This window comes from Grammomys surdaster, unplaced genomic scaffold (genome assembly GCF_004785775.1).
Source record: "Grammomys surdaster isolate TR1022 unplaced genomic scaffold, NIH_TR_1.0 99, whole genome shotgun sequence".
In the NCBI taxonomy this organism is placed as follows: Eukaryota; Metazoa; Chordata; class Mammalia; order Rodentia; family Muridae; genus Grammomys; species Grammomys surdaster.
The window spans coordinates 4,512,116-4,539,444 of NW_021604578.1; the positions used below are offsets into that span (position 1 = coordinate 4,512,116).

A 27,329-nucleotide genomic window follows, 5' to 3' on the forward strand; every position below is an offset into this window, starting at 1 on the left:
TAAAGAAAAGCACAAGAACCAGACAGAAACGTTTTATTTAACTGTAAATCATCCCTTTCAGACCTTGTTGTTAAATATCATTAAACTTGTTTTGACAGTCGGCTGCTCTCTCGCTGGGTTTTTACTGCAACATCACACATCTCAGTATGTCTTAGGGACTCCTTTTGCTCCAGCTCACATATTCAAAATTCAATTCTACACAACTCAGGCTTTCAGTAGCATAAGTTTCTGTTCTCACAGAAAATTAAAGCATCTGATGTGCTGCAACCTGCAAAGCACAATTAAAACATTTGAATATTAAGTGGTGGGGGAGCTTAAATGTTTAAAAAAATTTAAACACACCAAAGTGAACACACTGAAGAATTAAAGCTAGACATATTTACAGACTGCCGTCTCTGTGTGCATGGCAGACTGCTGCAGTGTAAGTAGAGTGTCAGTGTGTTGCCGCCTCTATCAATGTTAAGATAGCCCCCATTTGGGTATCGGGCATTTCTTCATGTCGACTTCTACCCAAACAGAACAAAACAAACAAAACAAAATGAAAAACTGGAACTGTGTTTAAGATACAAGGCTAGAGGAAAAAACATGTCATTTTCTTTTTAGTTTTCTGGTTTTGGGGTTTATTTTTATTTTTCCTTTACAGAAATAGGATTGATTTTTTTTAATTTAAAAAGTTGTATACAAAGTATTTTCAAGATATTCTTTCCCCTCACTCAATTCTTCCCAAATCCTCTCACCTCCCTATTTATCTGACTTTATGTTTTTTTTCTTCGAAAGGAAAGGAAAAAAAAGACAAAATAAAACCAACAAAATTAGCACAGAAAAGCATGGAATCCATTCTGTTGGCCACGGCAGGTCTTCCTTGGAAGGCGCTGACACACTGAGTGGCACTCTATTCATTTCCCTTTTCCCAGCAGGTGTCAATTGCAAATGGCTAATCGGTCAGGGTGGGACATTATGTCCACTTCTTGATGCTGGCATTTAAAACCTTTATCAAAGCCATCATCTTGTCCCATGCAGGCCACTGTATAATTTTATATTTACTCATGTGTAAAAGGTAAATGATTCCTTTTACTAATTCTATATTAGCATTAAAAACTATAAACACTTTTTAACAGTCTGTCTCTCACCTATTGTAACCTTTAATTTTTAAATAAGATAGCAATTAAAGATAAAACATTAGATCACACTTGAAGACCACGCCAGCCTTATAGAATGGCTACATTAAACTGAACTCTTTGATTCAAGTCAATACAAGATTTAATTCAGTCACAATTATAGCCCTGAATCTACTGCCCTCTGCTGGATGATTCAACTAATTACAACACACAGTAGTCTAGAATAGCTATGCTTGCCCAGTTATGTTTAACCAGATGCTTTTTCACATCTGTATGTGGTACAACTTACATGTCAAGCGTGTTTAATTTGAGACACAGTATGTGAAACTAACAGCACAAGTATTCATTCAATAAATATTTGAGTACATACTGTAAACTCATGCACTGGTTAGGCACTTTGGTGACATAGCCCTTGAATCCCATGCAGTTGAAGCTAATGGCAGTGATAAACTATTGGATGTAGTTCTTCAGGTAGCATTAGGTACCATAACAAATATGAGACAGAGGAAATGGACAGGATTCTACTTTTATGCAGGGAGGTCTGTGAAGGCTCTCTGTAGAAATAATGTTCAGAGACTGGAACGAAGAGAAGAAGCACAGTACATACATCAATGTAGAAAAGGCAGGTGTAGCCTGCCCACACCAGCCACAGCAAAGCAGCAAGCCTGGAGCAGAATGGGGGGTGTGGAGGAAGGCTACTCTGTTGGATCACAGAGGTAACCATAGGTCCTGGGGTCCCAGGACCTATGAGAAGGCTCTTACTAGAAAGATGAGTAAGGCTGGAAGTGGTAGAGGCAGCATGGCCATTAGGTGATGTCTGTAGTTAGTCTACAAGGCCTGGACCATGAAGGGAAGGCAAAGCAACTAGATTTAAGACTCACCCAGAAATCCTATTAGCCAAGACGTTCATACTCAAAAAGTCAAAACCAGGATTCAAAGGACTGCTTCTTAATCATTTCTCTCAAAACATTCTGAAGACATATTGTAACCCTACAGAATACGCAAAATAAAACTCGAGGCTACATCAACGACTGGACATCTGCTCTTGTTTTCATGGGAAGACAAGACCCCGTCCATTCTCTAGCCTCTCAAAAGCATCTGCAGTACCAACGTGAGCTCATGGTGACTGTGTTTCTTACGGGAAGTCACCTCATACCCACAGCCACAGTCCAAAGCAAGCGATCTGTTAAAGACGCTGCTCGATTAAAACCATTCCTCGACCTGCTTTAATAGCCAGCTGGCAATGGCTACATGTCAGGATGACGTCAGCCCCTTAACCTCTCAGCAACCAATTAACTCTGCCACTCCTGCTATGGTAAGGATGTCTGGATCATCTGTTGAATTCCAGTGCTGTGCTCTACAAACTTTCAAGGATGCTCCATTCTGGTGCTTCCAGCATGTCCCAAGTCAAATTCTGCATGCCGGAGACTTGGGAGCACAGTAGTCTGGGTTCCACACTGCATAAAGCACGCCTACTTAATGATGGCACAATTGTTTAAAACCATTTTTAACTGCTCTATATTCTTTATAACATAATTATCTTTGATAAAGTCCTTTTAAAGAACATCTGAATAGGACAATCTTTTTGTTGTTGTTGTTTGTTTTTGTTTTTTTGAGACAGTGTTTCTCTATGTAACCCTGCTGTTCTGGGACTCACTATGTAGACGAGGCTGGCTTCAAACTCTGAGATCATCTCTAATGCTAGTGTTAAAGGAATGGACTACCATTCTCAGTTCTAGTAGAGAGATTAAAAATTGAAAGTAACTCCCATTAACATTAAAAGCAACCTATTAACACCACAGCTGTGAAATCCTAATATACACAGGCCTACTAACTTCATCTGTTTTCAGGTATAGAGAAAGTGACTGCAACCCCCAGCCCTTGATCCCCCACAAACACAGACTAAAGCTCAGAGGAAGGACAGGAAGGTTCTAGAGTGAGAGAAGGCTGAGACAGACAGATGACCCCCGACCACTAAGGAAGGTGGATGGAGCTTTTTCCTCTCTTCCTAGTGTCCTACTTACCCAATCCCTAGGAATGAGCCAAGAACAGAGACAGGCCAAGCAACCAAGAGATTCCCGAAGATGCACAACTGCCCTGCCACTCACAACCACTTGGGACAGATAATCTTCCCATGACAGTAAAGGTGGAGGGCAGGGTTCGGACTTTGTGATAGGACAGGCATTCTGAGAACATTCCTTGAATATACGAGCTAATTAGGTAAGATGTGTTTTTCCTGGATATAACAGGAAGAACCTTTCAAAACAAGGGGAAATCCTTTCAATCTAAGTGTTTAAAAAAGTAGTTTTTATTCTTGTTGTGAGCAATGCTAATTCTATGACAAAAATTACCCAACTGTGCCGATAGATATGTTTGTGTGTGTGTGTGTGTGTGTGTGTGTATGTGTGTGTGTGTGTATGTGTTTTCTGAGACAAGATTTCTCTGTGTAGTTCTGGCTGTCCTAGAACTCACTTTGTATTGCTAGGGTGTCCTTTAACTCACAAAGATCCTCCTGCCTCTGCCTCCTGAGTACTGAGATTAAAGGTATGTATCACCACTGCCCAACTTTATATTTTTACACTACACATACACACACACATATAAAATTTATTTTTCTTTTATGTTCATTGGTGTTTTGACTACATGTATATCTGTATATATCTATGTGAGGGTGTCAGAAACCCTGGAACTGGAGTTACAGACAAGTGTGAGCTGCCAAGCGGGTGCTGGGAATTGAACCTGGGTCCTCTGGAAGAGCCATCTCTCTAGCCCTGCTAGTATTTTAATTCTTTCTGAGCTTAGAATGCATCTTAAGTCTCCCCAATGAACCTGTGTGAGGTGATGGATATGTTAATCATCTGGGTTGTGATGATCACACAGTCTTAAGCATCACAACATCACATTATAGAACCTAAGTATATTTTACTTGTTGAATACATGGCAATAAAACTGAAAAAAAAAATCAAAGTTTAAGAGACTATTCAAACCTGCCATGATAGATTCACCAATCAAAAACTGTATGTTTGGTATAAAAATCTTGCAGAAAATTTAATTTGTTTAGCAATAACTTCACACAGGCTAGTGTTACATAAATATTATGAAAACTATCCAAACTACTTTAATAAATAATTACACAATCTCCTCAAATAGTTGTGGGCCAACTTTTAAACATCATATATCATTTTAACATAAACCACCTTGCTGCTGGTTAGTTTTATAACAATTTTATGCTAATTTGTACAGTGATGAGATATGACAACTAATGAAATAAAAAGCTTTACTGTATAATTATAGATTCGGAAGTCACAGTGGTCTCTGTAATGTAAAATCCCTTAGGTATTATCATTGACTGAAAAAGAAACAGAATCTATTTTTAGACTGCTTAAAATCATGATTTATTTAGGTTCACTTTTAAGTTATGTAAAGTATATAATATCAAAATCGAGAATGACTTTCTGATTCTGCCAAATTTTGTAATACAGGCCCGATAACGAGGCTGTCGATACACTCTGGGACAGCGAGGTCTTCCTGAGATAGCTGGTAGTCAAAGGAAGGCTGCAGCTCATTGTGAGCTGGCTACAGCTAGGAGTTAGTCACAGAAGGAGTCTATCTCGGACCTTATCGCAGGCTTAAGTTAAGCCCTTTCTTCCTGTCTTTAGGTCCTCCTCGGCGCCCCTCATCCCACACACTCACGCACTTCGCCATTTCTCCATTCGTGTAACCTCTGAAATGATTTACCAAATTTAAGATTTAGTGCACCAAAATTGACTAGTCACCAGCTGCCCAGAAGCATTCTTTGTTCCTTTTCCAAGTTGATGTTGATTCTTCATATATTTCCTAAAAACAAGAACCAGAGCAGGTGTTCAAAATGCAAGTTAATAAGAAGAAAATACTTCAGACCAGTAAATAGCACATCTACCCACACTTTTTAACAACGTAAGGGACACTTCCTGAGGCACCAAGAACATAAGCATAAATACATGTTCCTTACACATGTTCTTCTAACTTCAACTAGGAAATGACAGGCCAGAAGCTGTCACGAGACACAATGCAACTACAGAAAAGCATAAGCAATCCCATGTGGGCTACCGTGTCTTTCATGTCTTTTGATAAAACTTTTATTTATCAAGGATTAAGTTCTGTATGAGAAAATGGAACGCCTTTAGCTTTAAACTGTTCTTTGCAAGTGCATCTACTTGAACCTCAGTAAAAGAGAAGATGGACTGGATTTCCACCAGCCGTGAAGTCACATGAGTACAGGGAAGTATTTAAAGAGGCCTGCGCTTCAGTCTGGTGTGACCTCTGTGCAGTGCCCTAACCTGCCTCCAGCCCCTTCTCCTGTGTCTCAGATGATCTTCAAGTGTGGGCTAGGCAAAGAATCAGACTGAAACTCAGACAACTATGAAAAGGAAGAAGAAAATCGTCACCTCTTCAAACACTGATCACATCTCATTCTCACAGCAAGAGAACCCAAGTTCAACTGCCCTTAAATGCGTTCTTGTGGTTTTCACCTCTAGACTCATTTCTTCTCCTTTCCCCTCCCCTCCTCTTGCCCCACTCCCTTCTCTTCTCTACTAAACTGTGGAATTTCTTTCTCGGGTTCCTCAGAGCAGCTATTTTAAATCCTTGGTGTATAAGGTCTGTGCTGCATCTCATGAGGTAGGTCACCAGAATCTCGTTTGTTCCCAGACAAGGTCCAGGTCCCTGCTCTGTCTGACTGCCTCTGAGCACCCGTACTTCCCTGCCCCTCTACAAGGAAGAACAGCAAATACAAAGTCCACTATTCCTCAAGGCATAACGTGAGAGTGTATGCCCACTCACTTCCTGCTCTCACTTCAGGGCTGGGCCTCCTCTGCTGACTTGCCTGTCGTCCTCTCCACTGCAGTAAAGACAGCTATCGTTGCCATCTGGCTGGAACCTCATTTGGAGTGTTTTCAAGCCCTTTCCCTTGTCTAGGCTTGCCTTACATTCTCAGAATCACGAGTGCCATACACATACCCTATCTTGTAATTCCAAAGTAGTCCCCAACGTCTTTAGCCCAGAGAGAATCAGGTTTTACTCAGAAAATGTGTCCACTAAATTTCACAGACTGTGGTTCTGTGTCCCACTTGCTCATCTTTCCCATTGACTGAGCCACGCCTTTGAGGATAGTCCTGGCCCTGTGTGTAGTTCTTCTGATCCTTTGAGCTGTCATTAGTTTCTCAGCTTTGGGAACAGCCACACTTCTGAGGGCAACTCAGGGACCCTGGACTCAGATGCAAAAGTACACAATTCCAAATGCAGAACTGTCCATCCAATGCTTCTACACAACTGTGGGGAGGGGAGGTTGTCCATGCAAATGCCCATTTAACCAGAGTGACTTGTTCTTGTTTGACTTACAGGCAGAAAACGCATCAGAATGTCCTAGCGATGCTTGTGTGTGTGTGTGTGGTTTTTTTTTTTTTTTTTTTGAGATGGGGTCTATGTAGCCTACGGCCGATTAAAACTTGTGATTCTCCCACAATGCCTGGAATGTAGATACGTGACACCATGTCTGGTACCTATTTGTTTTCTAATCCATCCATTAAATATTTTTTTTCAAACACAGTCTCCACCCTGAAAAGAAAACCACTAGGCAAATGTTCTTTTGCCTTCAGGGATTGCTATTTTAGCCAGACACAAAGAGGCCAACATTATTCTTACTTTCCAAAGAAAAAAGGACTTTATTCATCATCTCGTTAATAAAGTTGAATAAAGTCCTAACTGAAGGGGCCTTTACCTTATGAACCAGAAACAGTGTGAATAAGAAATTCTACCTGCCAGCCCTTGTGGAGGCTCATTTGTCACCATGCATACACACACACACACACACACACACACACACACACACACACGGTTAGACTTTGAAAACAGTCTCTGCATAAATGTGCTATTTCACAGCTGAGGAGAACAAGAGTCTGTAGGCAAGCAAGCCATATAAAGCCAAATTTGGAACAGGCTTTTAATTCCCATCTTTTCTCTAAGAATAAAATCATCTCCCAGTGGCAAAATGGGTTATTTTCCTCACTCACCTTTTTCCATATGGGCACCTTGGCTTTTAAAGAATCAATGGCGTAGCTCACGGCTTCAAGGGATGCAGCTCTGTGAGGTGAGGACACAGCAATAACTGTGCTTGCTTCTGACACTGCAACCAAACTTTAACGAGATGATGAAAAGAAATCGCTGTTATCTCCTGACTCACACATCAAAGAAACTAGTAAAAATGTTAAAAAAAAACACTCACTATATATATTTATGTATATATATATTATGTATATATTTATGTATATTTACTAAATATATATAGAGCAATTCTATTGTATTTAAATATCTAGTTTACCTAGAAAATGATAATTTACCTGTTATATTCAGTGACATTAGCATCTATCCATAAAAACTCTTTGATGCGGACTAAGAAGAAAAGGTCTTCTCTCTAATTCAATAAACCTGATTCAAACAAGCTACAGTATGAGACAAGGTCTAAAACAGACTACAGGGTGACCACATAGGCTTAATGTAGCATTAAAAAAATAAATACCAATTAATCTTAAGCAACAGGATTGGCAACACCCAGTAACACTAGCAGTTAGTAATAAAATTATAGCTAATAACAATGACAGATGTCTTAATTGATGGCTTCTTTTGAAATCCTGGAACGGCACTCTTTCTGGTGGTATGAGAAACCAACTGTTTTAATGGCTTCAGATCTGGAGCCAACTTTCCCCACATTCTAAGCTGAGAGCCCAGAACAACTGTCTAGGGTCAAGGATTTAGGCAGATGCTCCCACAGGCACTGTGGCCCAGGACCTGAAGTGCTTAGCAGCAGTTACATTTTGTTATAGCAGAAGAAGTGGCGAGGGCATCCAAAGCTGCAACCCAACTAGCAATCAAGGTAAATGCTGTATGCCCTTTTCCACTGTCCTCTAGAGAAAACCATATTCACCATTCAAAAGATCAAAAGATCCTACCCAAGCCGATGGAACACCGCTATGTGTCTCACTGGCCATTTCTGTCTAATGTCGTGACAAATTTTTCTGATTTCATTTTCTGCCATTGGTACATATGCTTCATATTCTAAACTAATGACTTTCTTGCCTTCAAAGTTATTTCTCGTAGTCCCTAAAAAACAAAATAAAAAAAAAATCACACAAGGAAAATAAGATTTCCCCTATAACAGAAATACTTCATTTACATAATTCTTTTAAAAAGAATTATTTCTAAATTACAAAGAAGTAGTGTGCATCTGTCTAAAACATACTTTACATTTTCTACAAGCAAAACTTGGTTAGGAGAACAAACATGAGTTTCTCCAAGATGATCAGAAATAATAATAATTAAGCAATCTCTCTAAAAGCATCACAGGACAGACCGAGCTGTAGTGCTCTCTTACCAACAGCACTTTATACTTAAAAGGAAAATATTTGTGTTCCCAGCTTTATTGTAAATATATATTTTATCTCAACATTTGGAATGTATGAAACTTCTCTCTTAGCATTGACTTTTACCATGCTTTATCATCCCTGTAATTTAATATGGCTTGTTAATCAAAAAAGTAACTAAGATAAAACTAAAACTGGCAATTTTGGCTTGTCACTCAGTATTGTACATCTGTTGACTGTTGACACCAACGTGGAGAACACTCCCTGGATTCTACCCTGTAGAAGCACAGAAAATCACAAACTCACCTACAAAGAGAGACACGGCACCACACAGAGGGGACACCACCAACTGTGACACTTCACCCACTGAGAGCTTCTCGGCAGTGAACTGTACTATGTCTTTAGGTTTCTCCTGAACTTCATCCGCGTCGTTCCTAGGAAGAAGATGTCAACAACCCTTCGCAAGAGTGGCAGAAGGAACACTCGACTTACACACTGTTTCCAGGTCCATGTTTTCTATATTAGGTGGGAAGTGGAGGATTTGATTTGAGTGATACAAACTAAGTCCAAGGTTTTAACAAACCAATACAACTATCATACTTCCTCATGAAGCTACAGGAATTCTATATAAGCATCATTACTAGCATGTATGTGTCCATGTCATATGCCAATACACCCAGAGAACATGACTGCTGTTCATCTCTCAGCACGATACAGTTGAAGTATCATCACTTATATCTATATGTATGCCGTTACTAATGACTGTGCAACCAAGCCCTATACCCAGAATACACTAACCATCAAGTAAGCAAGTCCAATACTCCGAACATCACTAACCATTAAATAACCAAGTCCCACATCCAGAACATCACTAACCACTATGTAAGCCAGCCGCACACGCAGAATGGCCTTTTCCTTTATTCAAGCAAGAGACAGGAAAAGAGAAGAGATGATGATTCCACAGGAAGAAGGAGCCTATCACAACCCTGCTCAAGCCAAGTTAAGTTCTAAAGGAAAAAAGATAACACCTTTGCACCTATCCTCCGGGTACCATATAAAGTCTTTTGGAGTTTTTCATTTATTCATTAAACAGCATTATGCCATGCCATCTGTTTATACTATGGTGGGCAGTTTTATGTCCACTTGACACAAGCTAGAGTTATCTGGGAAGAGGAAATCTCAGGCTGCCACCAGATTGGTCTGTAGGAAAGTAAGCCTGTGGGGCATTTTCTTTGTGGATGATTAAGGTGGGAGGACCCAGCTCACTGTGGGAAGTGCCACCCCTAGAGTGGTGCTCCTGAGTGCTGTAAGAAAGCAGATGAAGCAAACCATAATGAACAAGCTATGAGGACCAAGTCAGTAAGCAGTATCCCAACATGGTTTCTGCTTCAGTTCCAGCCTTGAATTCCCTCAGTGATGGAGTGTGGTCTGGAGTGGTAAACAGACATAAACTTCTTGGTTTCCAACTTGCTTTTGGGCACAGTGTTTCATCATAGGAATAGAAATCTTAACTAAGACAAATGACTAAGAGCCAGAAGTACCCTGGGCACTGGTCTGCAGGGAACAAAAGCACAGGCTCTTGACCTCAGAGTGTATCTGAACAGGAGAAACAATCCAATGAAGAACCACAGGTCCAGTAAGATGGCTCAGCAGGTAAGGTAAGGGTCCTTGTCGCCAAGGCTAACTACCAAGTTTCATGCCCAGGACATAAAACTGACTCCTACAAGTTGTCCTCTGACTTTCATATGCACCCTGCAGCATGTGTACATTTATACATGTACACACATACACATATGCACACGTGCGTGCGCGCATGTGCACTCACACAAACACACATACACACAAGATATGCAAAAAAATGTAAGAGCAATCACAAATCTACCACATTGTGACAACCTAATAGAAATAAACAAATTTCTGAGACACGTTTCGGTACTATTGCAGATAAAGGGACCCCAAAGGTCTTTCTAGAAAGGTAATGTTCAAAGTTGAGACCTGAGAGATAAGAAGTGACATGGAGAAATGGGGACAGGGTGTAGGTGATGAAAGGGAATGGCAAATTTCAAGATTATGGGACAAGAAAGAATATGGTGCACTGACAAGCACAGGAGTAAAGGGGAGAGGCTAGCCTGAGGCTGACCAGGTAAGAGGACCTTATACTATACGCCATGAGAAGTCTAATAGAAATCCTGTGGAATTCATCTGAACAGAAAAACGTGAAAGAAGCCTCAGAAAAGTTATCAGAGACCTGGGCAAAGTGCTGAGAACTCAAGAAGTCTTAATCCAGCGCCTGTTTCCCTACCTCCAACTAAAAAAAACAAAACAAAACAAACCAGCACTTGGCTCCCAGGATTTCTCCCCTTCTCTGTGTGCCACCTGAGGTGCTTACACCCTTCACACCAGTTCTCAACCTTCCTAACACTTCAGTACAGCTCTTCATGTTGTGGTGACCCCCAACCATAAAGTCAGTTTGTTGCTACTTTATAACTGTAATTTTACTGCGGTTATGAATTATAAATATGATATGCAGGATATCTGATATATGACCCCCTGTGAGAGGGTTGTCTGACCCCCCCACACACACACACAGGTTAAGAACCATTGCTTTACACGTAATTTTTTTCCTGATAACACCAAACCCAGATCATGCTTCTACCCATACTAAGTTCCTGCACCTCTGATTGTACAAGACTACTCAAGAGTGGCTTTCGGGTTCTCACACCACCCAAGATAACCCAGGCCGAGCTCATTCAAACATTGTCCAATCCTATTAGCAATCGCTCTCACCTTTCTGAATAGCTGCAGTTACATACATGGGCTTTTAAAAGCAGCACGCTGCTCTTTGAATTAACTCTGAAAAATAGCGTCTTAGAACTCCCTGAGATTTTCATGGTGATATGCTGATCAGAATGTGATCATGAAACTGAGATATATCTTTCACAGGGAATCCTTGTGTGCCCAGCAGCAGGCCTGAGAAAGTTCCCTAAGTGTGAACATGCTGGTATCTACTACATAGCTTTCCAGGAAAGGGAGGCAGAGAAAACAGACACCTATGGCCTGTTTTCAATGGGGCCAAATTGTTGCTTTGGGGGGAATTTTTTTCTATCTCTTTTTTTTTTAATCTACAGCTTAAAGAGTTTTTAATCAAAAATAATTTAGCTTGCAGTTTATTTATTCTTCAGTTGACAATAAAGCAAGCTGTTTGACTTGATCCTTAAACTGGGTTCTTCCAAACTACCATGAAGAATGTTTATAGGCATCTCACTCCACCATGAACTAAGTTGCCCGGGGAGCTCCATTGCCACACAGCTGATAAGCTGCTCCTTTGTGCTGGACAAAGGAAGCTATTATCAGGTATAAGTAATCACATCTGTTAAAAAGTAAACAAGATCATGCTACAAAGATGAATTCAAATTGCTACTGTGACGAAAGGCATGTGTGGCCACATGTGGTCAAGGCAAAATTTTGTTTGTATGTGTATGTATGCATGTGTATTCACGAACCTGAACACCGTGGACATTTGAATGGAGGCCAAATGGCAACATTGGTGCCTTCCTCAACTGCTTCACTGTATGCACATCCTAGGGTCCATCTGTGTCTGCCTTCCAGGACTGGGGCTAATAGAATGTGTCGCCACATCTAGCTTCTGCAGAGGTTCTAGGTCTCTTCCTCATGAAAGCACTTCACTGACTGAGCCACCTCCCCAGTCCCCAAAGACAAGGGTTTTTGTTTTGTTTTGTTTTGTTTTGTTTTAAATTTTTCTGAATTTATTTTCCCACCATCAAAATGCAAGCATAATAAGATCTCAAAGAGCAATGTTAAATGAATATAATGAACACATCCAACTGCTTCCTCTAGGAGTCATGGGAGACGGTAGACAGTATTCATCACTACCTATCATCAGTGCAGTCATCCCAATGGCTGCTGCCTAGGTAAAGGACTGGTGCAGACTGACTCACAAAGAATAGACAGTATCAGCAAACCACCCACAAGGTATCCTGTGACCGGTCCTTCACCTTACCCAGATGGCTCAGATGCACTATCCCCCGCTGATTGGCGGGATGATGGCAACCTCGTCTCCGGGCTGAAGCAGGAGTTGCTGATCTCCAAGCTCGACATACTCTTGACGAACAGCAAATATCACCTGGTTTCTAACATCAGCCAGCCTGAAGGAGAAACAGCCTGATGAGGCACTGTGAACTGCTCCTCCCAGCTCCTCCTCAGCAGCATTGGGTAACACTTCACGCACAAAGGTATTGCACTAACTCCCACTCTGTAGAGAACATCTCCCTCAAAGAACACGCTTGATCACAAAAATACGTTAGGTTGTACTCTTTGCTGAAAAGTCATGTGTTTGGGGGAAAAAAATACAAAAGCCCCAAAAGTCAGGCCTGTGGGAAATTCTCAAATATCATAAAACCCAAGTTCGGCAGCCGGTAGGGTTTGTTACACTTCACTTTCCTTTTAATCTCAGAAACTTTGGAGTATTCTAAAGAAAAGGACAGACAAGTTTACAGGCCTAATATTCAAAACTTTAGAGAAAACAAAACAAAAAAAACTTCCCAACCAGAACACATCCTTTTCACATGAAGCTGGCTGTGGGCAAAAATGGTGCAAAGGTCTTGCCAACTTTTCACTGAAGGAAAAAATGATTTGAGTGGTTTCTAGCCAGGGAGAAGTAGTTCCTTCTGTGCACACAGTGTGGCACCTACCTAATGCTGCAATCCTCTAGTACAGCTGTCCTCACATCGTGTTGATCCTTAGCCATGAAATTACTTCATTGTTACTTCACAACGGTCATTTGGCTGCTGTTATGAACCGTAATATAAATAACTGATATGCTCTCTGAGATGTGACCCTTGTGTAAAGGTCACTCGACTCCCACAGGGGTCACAGCGCACAGGCTGGGAGCTGCCAGTGTAGCACCTTCCACACGGAGCAGAGCTCTGGGTGAAAGCTCTCTCCGTTTTCAAACCCTTTTATATTTCATCCCAGAAGGGCTTGAGGGAAAAATGATAATTTAAATTTCAGATTTTCAAGGGCCAGTGGGAAATTTTCAAATATCATCAAAGCAAACCTCAGAAGCATGTAGGGCTTGTTATACTTCATTTTTCTTTTAATCTCAAAATTAAGAGAAAAGGACAGAAAAGTTTACAGTGTACATCTTTAACAGCATCTTTAAATTTTTCATCTTAGGCTATAAAAGGCAGAACTTACATTTTTCTGTCTTAGAGATTATAAAAATGATTGTAAATTACATAAAAATATCTAGGGGCATCCACTTGACTGTCTTTTTAGTAACTTATCTGTAATGTTCCTTGTGGTAATTGAATGTCTCTAAACACCAGAGTTTTAAATTTTCAAGAAAAACAGAACTAGTACTCTTTTGTTAAAACACATACACACACTCACACATAATTTCCACATTTTAAAAACCTTTGCATGTTCATCATATGCACTCTACAACTTTAGCTACCCAGGATGGAGAGTCTCTAGCTCCTTCCACAGCTGCGATGCTTTGATTTCCTGTGGCACAGAAATGGTCTCCGAGCGAACTCCAGCTATTTCAGCACTCTTTGCAAAATACAACACTTCAATCTGAAAGGAGAGGGGAGACTCTAAATAACTCACACCAAGAAGTCTCCTCCCTTCCCAAATGCAATGGCTCGTAAAACTTCAGTATTGCCTAGTGGTGACAACACATGCCTTTAATCCCAGCACTCGGGAGGTAGAAGCAGGCAGATCTCTGTGGGCTCAAGACCAGACTGGTCTACAAAGTGTGATCCTGGATAGCAAGGGCTACACAGAGAAACCTTGTCTCCAAAAACAAAAGCAAACAAAACACTTCAAGATATCCACTGATTCATATTTGAGACAAAAAGCTTTAACCTCAGTTCTGACTTCTGCATACCTTTCAGGCCTCTCACGTTAAAATCCTACTACATTTCCTTAGAAGACACGGTAAGTCTGCCTTAAGTTGACACAGAATCGATTCTTCCATAAGCCGCGAGGAAGTAACAGAGGTCTGAGTCAGGAGGTGGATTACACAAGTAAATTAAATGACCCAGTCAGCAAAGGCCTAGCTTTCATTTCACCGTGGTCATATGACCTTTGATTCCGTCTTACATTATGATTAAGTTACATAACACAGAACATCTGACATGCAGCAGAGCAAATGGCTTGAATTACAGGATAAACTGGTAGTTTCTAGGCCAAACCTGTGTAATCAGCCTGGGAACTAAGGGACCTGACCATGCACAAGGGTTCACCTGTCACTCAGTACAACTTAGTATCTCCACAATAATCACGGCTGCTGCAAATCATCCAGGGCCTGTCAATCCATGGGTTATGCACATTTCCTCACAATAATTCTTACTTAGGAGCGTTTTAATTTTTAAAAAGTGTCTGTCAAAATGAATCTGCCCGAATGGCCGGGAAAAAAAAGTCTAGGAGCCTCCAAAAGGGAATCGTGCAGGCCATGACCTGGACACCAGAGTTCAGGGACAGAACTTGACTTTTAGTAAGCAGCAGCCGCAAGGCCCGGAGCCCTGGAGGAATTGGAGAGGAAGGGGCGCCCCAGCAGGGCCGGGCTGTAGTGGAGCCCCACACCCAGGCTAGCCCGTCCGCGCGTACCAACTCTTACCTGGCACCTAGGAACCATCCCGCTACGCACCACAAACCAAGTTTACCAACCCTAGAAGAGCCGGTGGCTCCGGACGCATGCGCAGCAGGATGCTCCACCTTCTGGGCGGTGCTCAACACGGTTGTGTGGACACTGCGCATGTGTACACTTCTCTCTGCCCGGCCCCGCCCCGCCCCACCCCGCCCCGCCTTCCTCACTCACAAAAGTTCGCTCTGCGTTTGGATTCCAGTGCCCCGCGCCCGACCCGGCAGGGTGGCCTCGCCTTCCCCGGGCTAACCTATACGGTCCTGCCATCCAGTGTGTGATTCGGGTTCTTATCCCAGCGTGGAGACGGTATCCAGCTGTCACTTCAGTGTTCTAGGCGCTCAGGAGTTTCTGAGCCAGCGACCCCTTCCAGACTGTCTAGGCACAAGGTCTCTGCCTTCCCTAGCGCATGGGTACGCGGATTTAAGTGGCCCTCGCTCGGCTCTCAGTCCTGAGCAGAAGGCTCATGAGGGTCAACCGTAACTGTGTTCCAAGTGTAATCTTAGTTAAAAAAACAAAAACAACCTACCGTTTAAATTAGAGTAGCGGGGGGCGTGACTGGGTCGCCTGCTGTAGGAAGTCTCACCGAGGACGTTCTTGTGCCAAATACATTTGCCAAAATTGTAACAAATACGGGAGGAAGGGGCATTTCACGCTCTGTGTCAAGCTATGGGAACGTAAAATTGCTTAACAAATTCCCAGAAGAAAAATAGTTGATAAGATAGGTGTGCCCAGTTCAAGGAAGAAATAGAAATACAGAAGGAGAGGGTGGGCTGAGGGGAGGAATAAGCTTGATCATGATTTGCATCAACATATATTTTGATAAGGTTGCTAAACATTAAGGTTTATGTCCACATCCAGTTGGGTAAACAAGGAAACTGTGACAGTCACTCAGGGTTCCTCAGTCGCATCCAGTGACAGCAATGAACAATATCTTCGAAAGGCTAAGAATAACGCATAGTTCAACGTAGTTTTGCAACCAAACTGCTGCACATAAAGGCTAGAGCCTATTGCTCCTGATCGGGGGAGATGGGGCCTTAAAAATTATCCAAGAACTCTTCCTAAAAACTTCACTGAGATGAAACAGGGTTAAGAGCACTGGCTGCTCTACCAGAGGATCCAGTTTCAATTCCCAGCATCCATTCAGGTGGTGCTCAGACATATATACAGGCATATATACAGGCAAAACAACCATGCACATAATAAAATAAAAAAAAATAAAATCTTAACAATGACAAAGACAAAGCTCAATAAAGTTTTATTCCATTCAAATATTAAAAATCCCATTATGAGACCATGACATCAGGATAACGCCATTCATTTTGAAAATATTAATAAAAATTGCCCAGAATTGAAGTATATAATTACAAAACATCAAGTTTCTCCATAGTTTTCATAATGATACCTCTTTATTTTTACAAGGTTCTTAGGGCCGGGGGAGTTGCTTAGTGTAAAGTCACAGTCCACAGTACTGAACAGTAAAATCTTTAAAAATTCTTTTAGGAGCTAAAATAAACAATGTTTTCAAATGGCACACATTTTCCTTTTCTGTTGATGGACTTAACTTAACGACTTAGTTTTTTAAAATCTGTCTATTATGTTGGAAATCATGCTGTCTCTTTTCTGAGTTATTAGTGGGTTGAGTCTTTTCAAGGCTTTTGGCCTCTAATACTTCCAGTTTCTATTCACTTTTTTTCTTCATTACCCAATGAATAAAAGCATACAGCCCTATCTATAAGTTCTGATTGCAAACCAGACTAATACCAGGATATTTTCATGTTATGCTGAAGACTTTATCTTAGTTACAAACTCATTGATTACATAAGTGGGTAGTTATAATGGACCATAATAAATTACACTAGGAAGAGCCTAACCTCTTTAGTAGCAAGATTCTTATTTTGTATAAGTTACAATTTATTATTAAAAAATCTAGTCACTATTTTCTCAGTCTGTACTGTATGAAATTCCATTTAGTTAAAAATAAGGACATGAATTCAGATAAAGATATTTCCATCTTATTTCTAGATTTAAAAATATCTAAACTCTGATATTAGAAATGTAGGAACGTTCTTCACAAAAGGATCTAGTGATTTCAGAAGGGTAACTTTATCTTAAGAATGGATTTCCAAAAATGTTCATTTCCTTTTCAAAACATATTTCCAAGAAATGTCGGTTAGGATCAATGTTTTCTAACAAATTTTGAACGCACAGCTAACATCATTTCCTGTCCAGTTACTATTGTGTAACTACTTCCCGCCTTCCCACTGTTACTATTGCACATCACTGCTCTAATGTTAGTTTAAATGTCCACCTGCCACAGCCTTGAATTACCTGGTAGAAATAATATAGATCAGGCTGGCTGTGGACATGTCTGTGGGAACACTGTGATTGGTAATAGGCCATCCTTGTCATAGTGACGTCCCCCTGATCTGGGCCTTGAATTTTATAAGTATGGATAAAGCCAGAAGCAAGCAGGCAGCATGATGCACCTATTTCCTTCTCCTCTTGACTGTGGATGTGAAGTGACCAGTTGTCAGCTCACTGCTGCTGTGACTCCCTCTGTAACCTAGAACCACAAGCCAAATAAACCCTTTCTCCCCTAAGTAGCTTTTGGTCAGGGTGTTTTTTTTTATCACAACAGAAAGGAAACAAGAATAACAGCTTAGTATCTACTTGAACTGAGCCTCAAGTAGAAAAAAAAATTTCTGTTTCTAAAACAAACAATGCAACATATCTACCTACTTCAGGGATTTAAAACAAACACCCCGAACGTCTTATATACCCACCAAACATCTTAACCACAGCCTATTTCTATTTCTATCCAAACATTTCCTGTGACCTGGTTTTAGTCATTAATTAAAATCTAAGAGCTGCTAGGTACCTACTGCTCAATGTCAAAAACCCCTCCTGAAATGCCACGTGGCTTCACAGATGGGAAAACATGGAGGCCTATGATCATATGCTATGTTAAAAAGATACAGAAAATAGATCTTGAAATTTCAGTCTCTATGCAATTCTTTGAGTACGACAGAATTTATACTGTCTGAAGATGTTTAGGGGCAGTGTAAGATAAGGAGACACTGGACTAATGTCTTTAAAGTATTTTGGATGCCAATTTTTAAAAAAATGATAACATGGAAATTATGTTTTGCATTTTAACAAGTGAGCCAAAATTTCAAACATCAATCCACACAAATGACTTATGAGGACAGATTTATTATTAAGGCATGTTATAAAAGAATGCCTAGTACAAGGCGTGCTATTATTGAACACACTTCACAACGTCTTACACACCGCACCTTGTAGGTGTACACATATTATCAAGTCTGTTTCATGGTCAAATGAGAGTGTTTGAAATTATGCTATACTTCTCTTTTTATTCATTAGTAATTTGTAAAGAATAAATCCCATATAAACTGCAGATCCTTGATCATTTATTCAAAGAGTAAGGTCAAAGGAAGCACACACTCTCCCTTTGTGACTACTTATTTCTATTATAAATCGTTCACCTCAAAAAGTAGGGAGCTAGCTCTTAAAGACACAGTAATCATTTTCAAAAACATTTTTGAAAACCAGTAAGCAATCTTCCAGTTGAAGATGGGAACAGAAAGCCAGATCTCAAATTTTTGTTGGATGAAAAAATCTAAGATGTGCACATAGAGATATGCAAGAGCACAGATAAGGAAGAGGGGAGGAAGGAGGGAGGGAGGAAGGGAGGGAGGGAGGGAGGGCGGAGGCAAGGGAGAAGGGAGGGAGAGGAGAGGAATGGGGAAATGGAGTGAGGGGAGGAGGACAGGGAGGGGAGAGAGGAGGTTGGTCAAAGAGTTGTTAGCCAATGAAAACCAAAATTTTTTTAAGGACCATAGTATAGATTCTAGAAAGCTCCGAACACTGACTTTTCAGAAGCATTAGGAGGGAGATAGGAAAAGAAAACCCTAAAAGCAATGAAGAGCAACTCTCTTAAAAAAAAGAGCAGAAGATTGAGAGCCGTTTCTGCAGAGGGTACAGGCTATGTCTGGTCTTGGTGAAGAGCCCACATCAAGTCTTAGTCTTAAAACAGCTCCATAAGGAAGCCAAGCTCACCCTTCGCCACCTCTCAGCCTTTGTCAGCAGTGATGGCTGATTCCGGAATACAGGACAGAACACAAGCTGGATGCCTCTCCTTAAATGTGGTTAAAAACCTCCGAAGATTGAAATAGGGCTAGACTTTGGATATCATCTGAAGCCCAGGTTTCTCTCAGGACTCAAAGAGCATAGGCCCAGCACTGGGCACTGCACGCCTGCATCCTCCCAAGATGCATTATATTGAAACCCTGCCCCTGGCCCCCAACAAGATGATGGCATTTGGAGGTAGGTGTATAGAAGGTAAGTAGATCATACAAGAGTGAAACCTGTTAAAGGGCTTGACACCTTTGTAAGCAGGAGCCTACAGAACTAGATGTCTCTGGTTCTATAATGTGAAGATACAGCAAGAGCATGTCAGTCTACAACATGAAGAAGTCCCTTCATAGAACCTAGACCTCACTTCTGGCCTCCAAAACTGTGAGCAATAAATTTCCTTTATTCATAAGGCCAACCATGCTATACTATAGTCAGCCTTGTACACAGGCTGGTATAAATCATATGCAAATACTATGCTATTTTACATAAGGGAATGGAGCTTGTACAGGTTTGGGCAGCTTGGGAGGATTCTAGGACCAGTTCCTCAGCACCTCACCTCCATGGATACTAAGGGCAACTGCACATTGTATGGCAGCTGAACTAAGTACCCTTTAAAAGCTGTGACAAACAGCATGAGGCCAATATGCCTGAGGCAGTTTCTCCAGTCCTACCCTCATCCTGCCTTGTGCTCTCAGACTACAGGTGGTTGTGTCTCTTCCCTGTTCTTTAGGGGTCAGCAGACCTGTCTGTAAAGCATGAGATCACATCCTTCCCAAGCCATGTGATCTCTGTTTCCTCAACCCCAGTTCTGCAATTACAGACTGAGAACAGCCAGTGCTGATAAAAGTAGTGAACAGGCATTGCTTTTTCAGTACAGTTGCAAACAGAAGATGAATTCATTTGTCCCACAGGCTAGTGCTGATAACCTTTTCAGTATATCTCATAAAATCATAGGAAAAAGACAAGGAGCTACTTGGGAAGAGTTGAGATACACTGGAATTATAGTAGGCGAGGGGAAATCTTTCAGCTAGTTCAAATAACATAAGAAACATGAAATATGAACTAGTTGAACAAGGGAGAAATATATTACAGCCAAAAATAAATAAAAATCACTTGCAAATTTTCAGCATGCCAATAGTAGATGGGGGGAAAATGATAGCAAGCCTCTCCCCACGGGAAAGTTCTCAGTGTGTTTACAATGAGAGGTCACCATGGTTACCTTTATTCATGATCTCACTTTCTAATCTCAGTTACATGCAGTCCAAAAATATTACATAGGAGGAGGTTGGGGGGGATAGAAATCACACAGTTTGATTTGTACATAATTTTGAATAGTTTGATGAAATCTTTGTCATCTTTTCATTTTTCCGGAGCTGTGAATCATAAACTGTCCCTCAGCCAGCATATCCACTTGCCCATTAGTCATGCAATGACCTTCCTGGTTATCAGAGTGGCTGTCAGGATATCACAGCGCTGAGTTCACATAGCCTACATCACAGTGCTACTTCGTCACTTGCAGGTCACTACAGTACAGTTGTGACAAGGAGAGACTATATTCATGAAACTTTTATATACAACTTATGCTGTTTTGTTTTATTGTTACTTGCTATTATATATGCAAGGGAACATATATATGTATATACATACATACATATAGAGAGATATACATATATATAGATATCACATATATACACATGATACTATACATTTTGAGGCATTCATTAGAGATCTTGAAATGTATCCACCGTGGATAGTGGGGAATATGTACAAGAACTCATCAAAGAGGAGAAGCCACAATAGAGGAATCTTCTAGATCAAATTGGTCTGTGGGTGGCACCATTCCATAGGCTGGTGGTCCTCGACTAAATGAGAAGCTACAGAAGCATGAGAGCCAGTGAGCATTTAGAGAGCAGCACTTCTTTGTGGTTTCTGCTGGAGTTCCTGCCCTGACATCCCTCAGTGATGGACTGTGACCTATGAGTATTAGCCAAGAAAGTCCTTCCTCCCCAAAGTTGCTTTTGGCCATAGTGTTTCATCACAGCAACAAAGAGGAAGCTGGAACTGCAACCATTTAGTGGAGAGACAAAACCCAGTGGGCATGCAGGTCTGAGTTAGCAGCTTACTTGATGCAGTCGACAAATATCATTCCCAACAACTACATATTTTCTGGTTAGTGATGTCCACCCTTTTGGGTGCTTTAGAAATGGTGCCCAAGTTTGCTTCTCCATTAGTTCTTTTATAAACCACCTTCACTCCACTTTATGTGTCTGCATAGAATGCTTCGTCTCCTGTAAACCTTTTTAAACGTTTCCCCTATTGCTTGTTCAAGCAACTCAGTTATGACATGTTTTGGTGTGGTTTTCCTTTGTGTGGTTGAACCAACATAAACTTTTCCCTGTCTAGCTTATGAATGAATGAGACTCAGACTGTGTTTATTTTATTTGGCTTTGACAATTACTGGGGAGGGGTGTAACCCCTAATCTTCTTTTCTAACTGCTGGCTTGGCTACCTCCCCAGTGGTGTACCCCAAATCCTGGCTGTTCCCATGGTCCATCTCCTCTCATGGTGTCCTCCTCCACCTCCGTGTTCTTTCTTCTCCTTTCTGTACCCAAAATCTTCAGGAGGTCTCACTCTACCAAATCTAATTCTTATTATTTTGGATGGAACCCAAAGCCTTTTTTCCTTTTCTGTTGATCCAACAAAAAGCCTCTCTCCTCACATAACATATTTTTTTGCCCAGCAGTTTGAAGTTATTGTAAGTATAGATTGATCCTATCGGTCTGCTCCATTTTAACCTCTCTCAAAGAGGAAGTACAATATCACCGTTACCAGAACATATAACCATTTTCATTTTGATATTCAAAACAAGATTGTATGGAGTCCAAATATCCCCTAAAATGAAATATATTTATTATAATTATTTATTAAGACAAGGTTTCTCTGTGTAGCCCAGGCTGTCCTGTATTTGTTCTGTAGATCAGGTTGACCTTGAACTTACAAGGAACCTATCCATCTCTGTCTTTGTTTCCCCAGAAATGGATTCAAGTCATGAGTTTATTTATTTAGTATCTATGTACCCTTGAAAACATTTATATCAATTTTATCTCTTTCTCCTTGTTTTGGAGATTTACTTTTTATGTGGATTGATTTATCCATCTTTTTTCCCTCTTAACTTAGCATTCTTTCGCATATTCAACTTTATTTAAATTCTTTTCCATGTTAGTGCCCAAACATACCCTCAAGCATATTGTAAAACAGTATCACATTGTCTCTATGACTTGCGTGTTTATTTGATTTATTTATTTCCTCTGGCAAAAGGCATTTGCCTTCTGTGTTGCCAATCTGATAATTAACATGCCACACAGTTAATAAACTTAACACTATTAATCTTTAGATGTTTCTCTTGTCCCCTGGTCTCTGGATTCCTTAGTTGGATGTTTTTCTTCTCCTGGAAAGATAAAAAGCAAACAACCCTGCCTGAGCCCTATCTCTGGGTCCTTACAGAGACTAGCAAGGTAGATCTTTTCTAGGTAAAAATGCCTTTGGCAAGAGAAAAAATCATTAGCTTTCAAATTGAAATTATACCATATGTGGATAATATACCTATAATGTACATAATCCTCCCTTCTTTTAATATAAATTTAAGCTTGATGTGTATTTATTTTTTAGATTAGTAGGGACATTCCTATTTATTTTTATTATTAAGAAAAAAGCTACATAGTATTTTTAAAGAAAATTGTGTCATTTTTATTTTTAGACTGTCATTTGTAAGTGGCATTATCTATCAGCAGAGGGTTTCGCTCTAACTTTATTTTGTAGATCAGGCTGGTCTAGAACTCAGAGATCTGACTGTCTGACTCTTGGGTCTGCTGTATTTTAGCTCAGAGGCTGTTGTTCTGCTCTTAGCCACACCCCTGTCTACTTGTTTATAGGGAGAGGCCTTCCACTGACTTTGGCCACAGCAGACAACCTAGGGCTACATTTCTGCTCACCGTGAGTACTGAGCATTAATTTCCACAGGATTGGACTGGGATGGCCGGCAGGAAAAACCTGAAGTGGTTTATGCCGCAGCTCTAGTCTGCAGGAAGACTCCACAGGTTCTGCCATCTGCGGAGGCATCAGCTGCATTCAGCCCATTTGTAACCCAGAACCTGGTTTCTCTCCCTCAGCTCCCTAGCCACCACCGGTGTGTTCTGTTCTTGGGAGAAGCCTCAACTTCTATGTTCTGTTTTTAAATTCAGTAGGAGCTTCTTTAAAAACCCACCTTCCATACTATCTCTCTGTAGGTTTCTGCTCCTTGTCTAAGAAACCTCCTTCCCAGCTGCTAGTCTTGTGTTGTTCTGGGAAGCTTTGGCTTCGGTCCGATTTCATTTTTTTAAATAGACCAGGCATCTTGACCTGCAAGCCTGACAATACACCACCACCACCACCACCACCGCCACCGCCACCACCACCACTACCATCTGCCTTTCACCTAGGTGTTTTTAGGCTGTAAGCGTGGTTCTAGTTGCCATAAGCTGGGCAACATTTGTAGAAGTTCGGTCTTATTCTTCCTCCCAGGCCCAGGCCCCCAAAATAAGACTCAGACTCGAAATATATTTACAGATACCTTGGCTATATAACTAGACTCTTTTTTTGACTAGATTATAACTTAAAATAACCCATTTACTCTGATGTACATTCTGTCACGTGGCTGGCTACTTGGGCTCATGTACCATGAATCCAACTAGTCACATCTTCCCAGGTGAATCACCTGTGCCTGGCTCTCTCCCAGAATGCTTTCTGTCTCCCGGATGTCCCACCTTCTATTCTACCTTTTCCTATAGGCCATAGTTTTTGTTTGCTTGTTTGTTTGTTTTTAATCGAAATGTGATGCATCCGTACAATACACAGATACTTTCCACTTTCGTTTTTGGCGAAACTGGAGTTATATTGAAACTGGGCTATATTGAAACTGGTTTTGAAGTTTTCGTCACAATTAGAAGATTTTAGACATTCCAGTATTTCTTTTAAAATAAAACAATTTCTCTCTTCCTTTCTCCTGTCCTCTTCTCCTGTGTGGGCTATAAATAGATAAAAAGATTTATTGATACTTAAAGCTTCCCCTGTGGTCATTGTTACTCTGTTCACTAACTAGTTTCCTCTTTTCCTTCCTTCCTTCCTTCCTTCCTTCCTTCCTTCCTTCCTTCCTTCCTTCCTTCCTTCCTTCCTTCCTTCCTTCCTTCCTTTCCTCCTTCCTTCTCTTCTCTTCTTCCCTTCTTCTTCTTTTCCTTTCTTTTTTTCACCTTTAATTCCCCCCCTTGGATAATATCCATTACTAATTCTTCAAGTTCACTAATTTTTTTAAAATGTTTAATATCTAATTTATGATTAATATAATCCAGTTTATTTTTTCATTTCAAATTTAAGTTTTCATCTTTAAGATTTTCCTTTGTCGAATTTGTCACCTCAGTCATTTCTGCTAACTTGATAGGTTTATTTTTCCCTAACCATATTTCCCCTACCATATATTTCTGTTTTTGGAAGCCTGCTAATATGGTTTAAATCTGAAATGGCTTGTGTTTGGGGTGGTGGAGCTGTTATGGGAGGCCATGGAACCTTGAGCAAGTGGGGCCTAGTTGGCTTATGGGTCACTAGAGCAAGCTCTGGAGGTGGTAGCTCTGATACAGGATCCATACGCCTTCTGCTGTCTGCTCTCCATGTAAATACTCACTATTGCATGCTCCCTCCTCTGCTGACAGAACCGTTCTTCACATCCCTGCAACAGTGGACTGGGATCCACTGACTTACAATCAAAAATGAATATTTCCTCCCTTAAGTAGTTTCTGTAAAGCATTTTAGTCACTCTAATGTAAAAGTCACTAGTACATCCAAAAAATATTATTAGATGCTAGATAGTGAATTTTTGGATGAGATTGGTTTTTGTATTTCTACAAATAGTCCTTCATTTTTTTTTTCCTGGAACAAGGTAAGATTATAGGAAAGATGTTAACTTTGGGCTAGTTAAAGCATTGTTAAGAAAGAATATGCTCATATTTTGTTTGGGTTTCTCTATCTAATCAATTTTAAATTTCCCAGTAGCCTAGTTATAACAGATAATCTGGCTCTGAGCATCCTTTCTTTTAATCTTCTATAGTGATTCTCTATATGGTTAGAGAATCACATACATATTTTACACACACACACACACACACACACACACTGATCAATATCCAACTGAGTGCTTAACAGGGAGCATCAGTAGGTCTTTAGGACTCTTGCCTTGTCTGGGTTCAAAGTGATAGGATATCTGTGTCTAGCTTACTTGGTTTCTCTAACCCAAGAAGACCATTGATTTCTGCCTAGATTTCTCCTTCTTCACTTTGATATAGAAATGCTACCTAGGTTCTTAGTGGCTCTGTTCTCGTGTCCTCCCTAATGGCTTCATGATAGACTAGTCCTGATTGTCTGATGTTTAATCCTAAGAAGCAATGGTTCATAGGCTTTGACTAGCTTTCTAGTTGTTTCATTGGAAGGCTAGAGTTGGGCCATGTTACTCATCATTGTCCAGAAGGAGCCTTTTCTCATGACATTTAGATTGAAAGAGATACATTCTGTCCTGTTTCTTAAGGCATGGAGCTATGTGGAACTCTGTGTATAAAAAAGATGTGAGTAGCTGAGACAAGTGTCTCACTTATTCATTGCTGATTAGAATGAAACTAGTGAAGCTACTTTGGAAATCAATATAGAGGTGCTTCTAAAAGACAGAAATAGATATACCACATTATTCAGCTATACCACTCCCAGGTAAATACTCTATATCCCAGGTAAAGGAACTCTATATTCTACTATAAAGATGCCTTTTGGTTCATGTTCATTGCAGCTCTGTTCTTCCAGGAAATAGCAAAGTTCTAGATTCCTCAATTAATGGGTTGATAGTGAACCCATTATTGGGATATTATTAAGCTGTCGAGTAAAATAAAATTATGAAATCTCAGGTAATTTGATGGTCCTGGAAATAAGCAAAGTAAGAAAGATATCACATAGTTTCTCTCATCATTGGATGTTGTATTTGAATCTTCATATACATATCATCCATTTGAAATACTCATAGAGGCCAAGAAATTAAGGGTTCATGGAAGCAAGTTTCTGTGGAGGGTAGATAACAATACAGTGGTACAACGAGTTACAAGTGAATAACGGAATAGGAAGTGTCAAATGGGGTAGGAGATGGAAGAACAGTATAGGGGAAGAAATACACAGAGAGATTAATACTAAAGACCTTTTGAAAAACTCATAAGCAAACCTACTACTTTAGATGTTTCCTAAATATATACATCCTATACATACATACATGTAAGAAGAACTTAAATTTCCCCTAGAATGGAGCAACAAGTTCCTAATAGATACCACACACTAATAAAACACCCAGTGCAAGGAATGTACTACCTTTTTTGGAATTGCTGGTCCATGAGGTCCTATAGATCTTTAAAGATTACAAGTTATTGCCAATGCTCTTGGATACTCTCCAGGACTCAACAGAAAGACCCTATTGCTGAAGACACCACATACTTGTGTCATAAAACATGGAGAAATCATGCTGGAAGCTTAAATCATACTGGCTAGCTTTCATAGTACTTTAAGTGCTAAGTGTGCTTCCAGAGTCAATCATCTGTCTTAGCCAACTTTGAGCCCTGTGAGCTACAATAATGACCAACCTGACAAGACATGAATACAATACAATAGTGGCAAATAGCATAGTAGGAACCAACCAATTTCAGATTCTATTTAAAGCCTACTCCTTAAATTGAGAACCATAGGTGGTCTCTTAGTCAATGTTCTATTGCTTTGAAGAGACACAATGACCACAGCAACTCTTATAAAGGAAAGCATTTCATCAGGGCTTACCTACAGGTTCAGAAGTTTTGTCTGTTATCAGCATGACAGATAGATTGATGGTACACAGGCAGACATGGAAACGTAGCCAAGAGTTCTGCATCTAGACCT

General features: G+C 40.5%; 1 protein-coding gene across 3 annotated transcripts; it reads right to left on the reverse strand.

The window, feature by feature from the left end:
* On the reverse strand, positions 1-27,329 carry Mocs2 (molybdenum cofactor synthesis 2). Of its 3 annotated transcripts, none has more exons than XM_028783909.1 (8): positions 27,231-27,329; positions 13,992-14,113; positions 12,537-12,681; positions 8,822-8,949; positions 8,105-8,255; positions 7,169-7,292; positions 4,895-4,955; positions 1-268 (listed from the first exon to the last, which is right to left on the reverse strand). In XM_028783909.1, the coding sequence occupies exons 3-8, from the start codon at positions 12,632-12,634 to the stop codon at positions 213-215; spliced, it is 618 nt and encodes a 205-aa protein (XP_028639742.1). In that variant the 5' UTR covers positions 12,635-12,681; positions 13,992-14,113; positions 27,231-27,329; the 3' UTR covers positions 1-212. The 3 variants fall into 3 exon arrangements, with proteins under 3 accessions (XP_028639742.1, XP_028639739.1, XP_028639747.1); XM_028783906.1 differs by lacking the exon at positions 27,231-27,329 and adding an exon at positions 14,427-14,527; XM_028783914.1 differs by lacking the exon at positions 27,231-27,329 and adding an exon at positions 14,427-14,527 and having other exon boundaries at positions 4,857-4,955.

Excerpts from the sequence above, each read along its gene's own strand:
- Mocs2 (XM_028783909.1), bottom strand. The coding sequence starts at position 12,634 with ATGTCGAGCTTGGAGATCAGCAACTCCTGCTTCAGCCCGGAGACGAGG. Across the intron at positions 8,256-8,821 it reads TGCCGTGTCTCTCTTTGTAG|GGACTACGAGAAATAACTTT; the intron begins GTGAGTTTGTGA and ends TTTGTTTTTTAG. Across the intron at positions 7,293-8,104 it reads GCGGTGTTCCATCGGCTTGG|TTTGGTTGCAGTGTCAGAAG; the intron begins GTAGGATCTTTT and ends ATCTCGTTAAAG.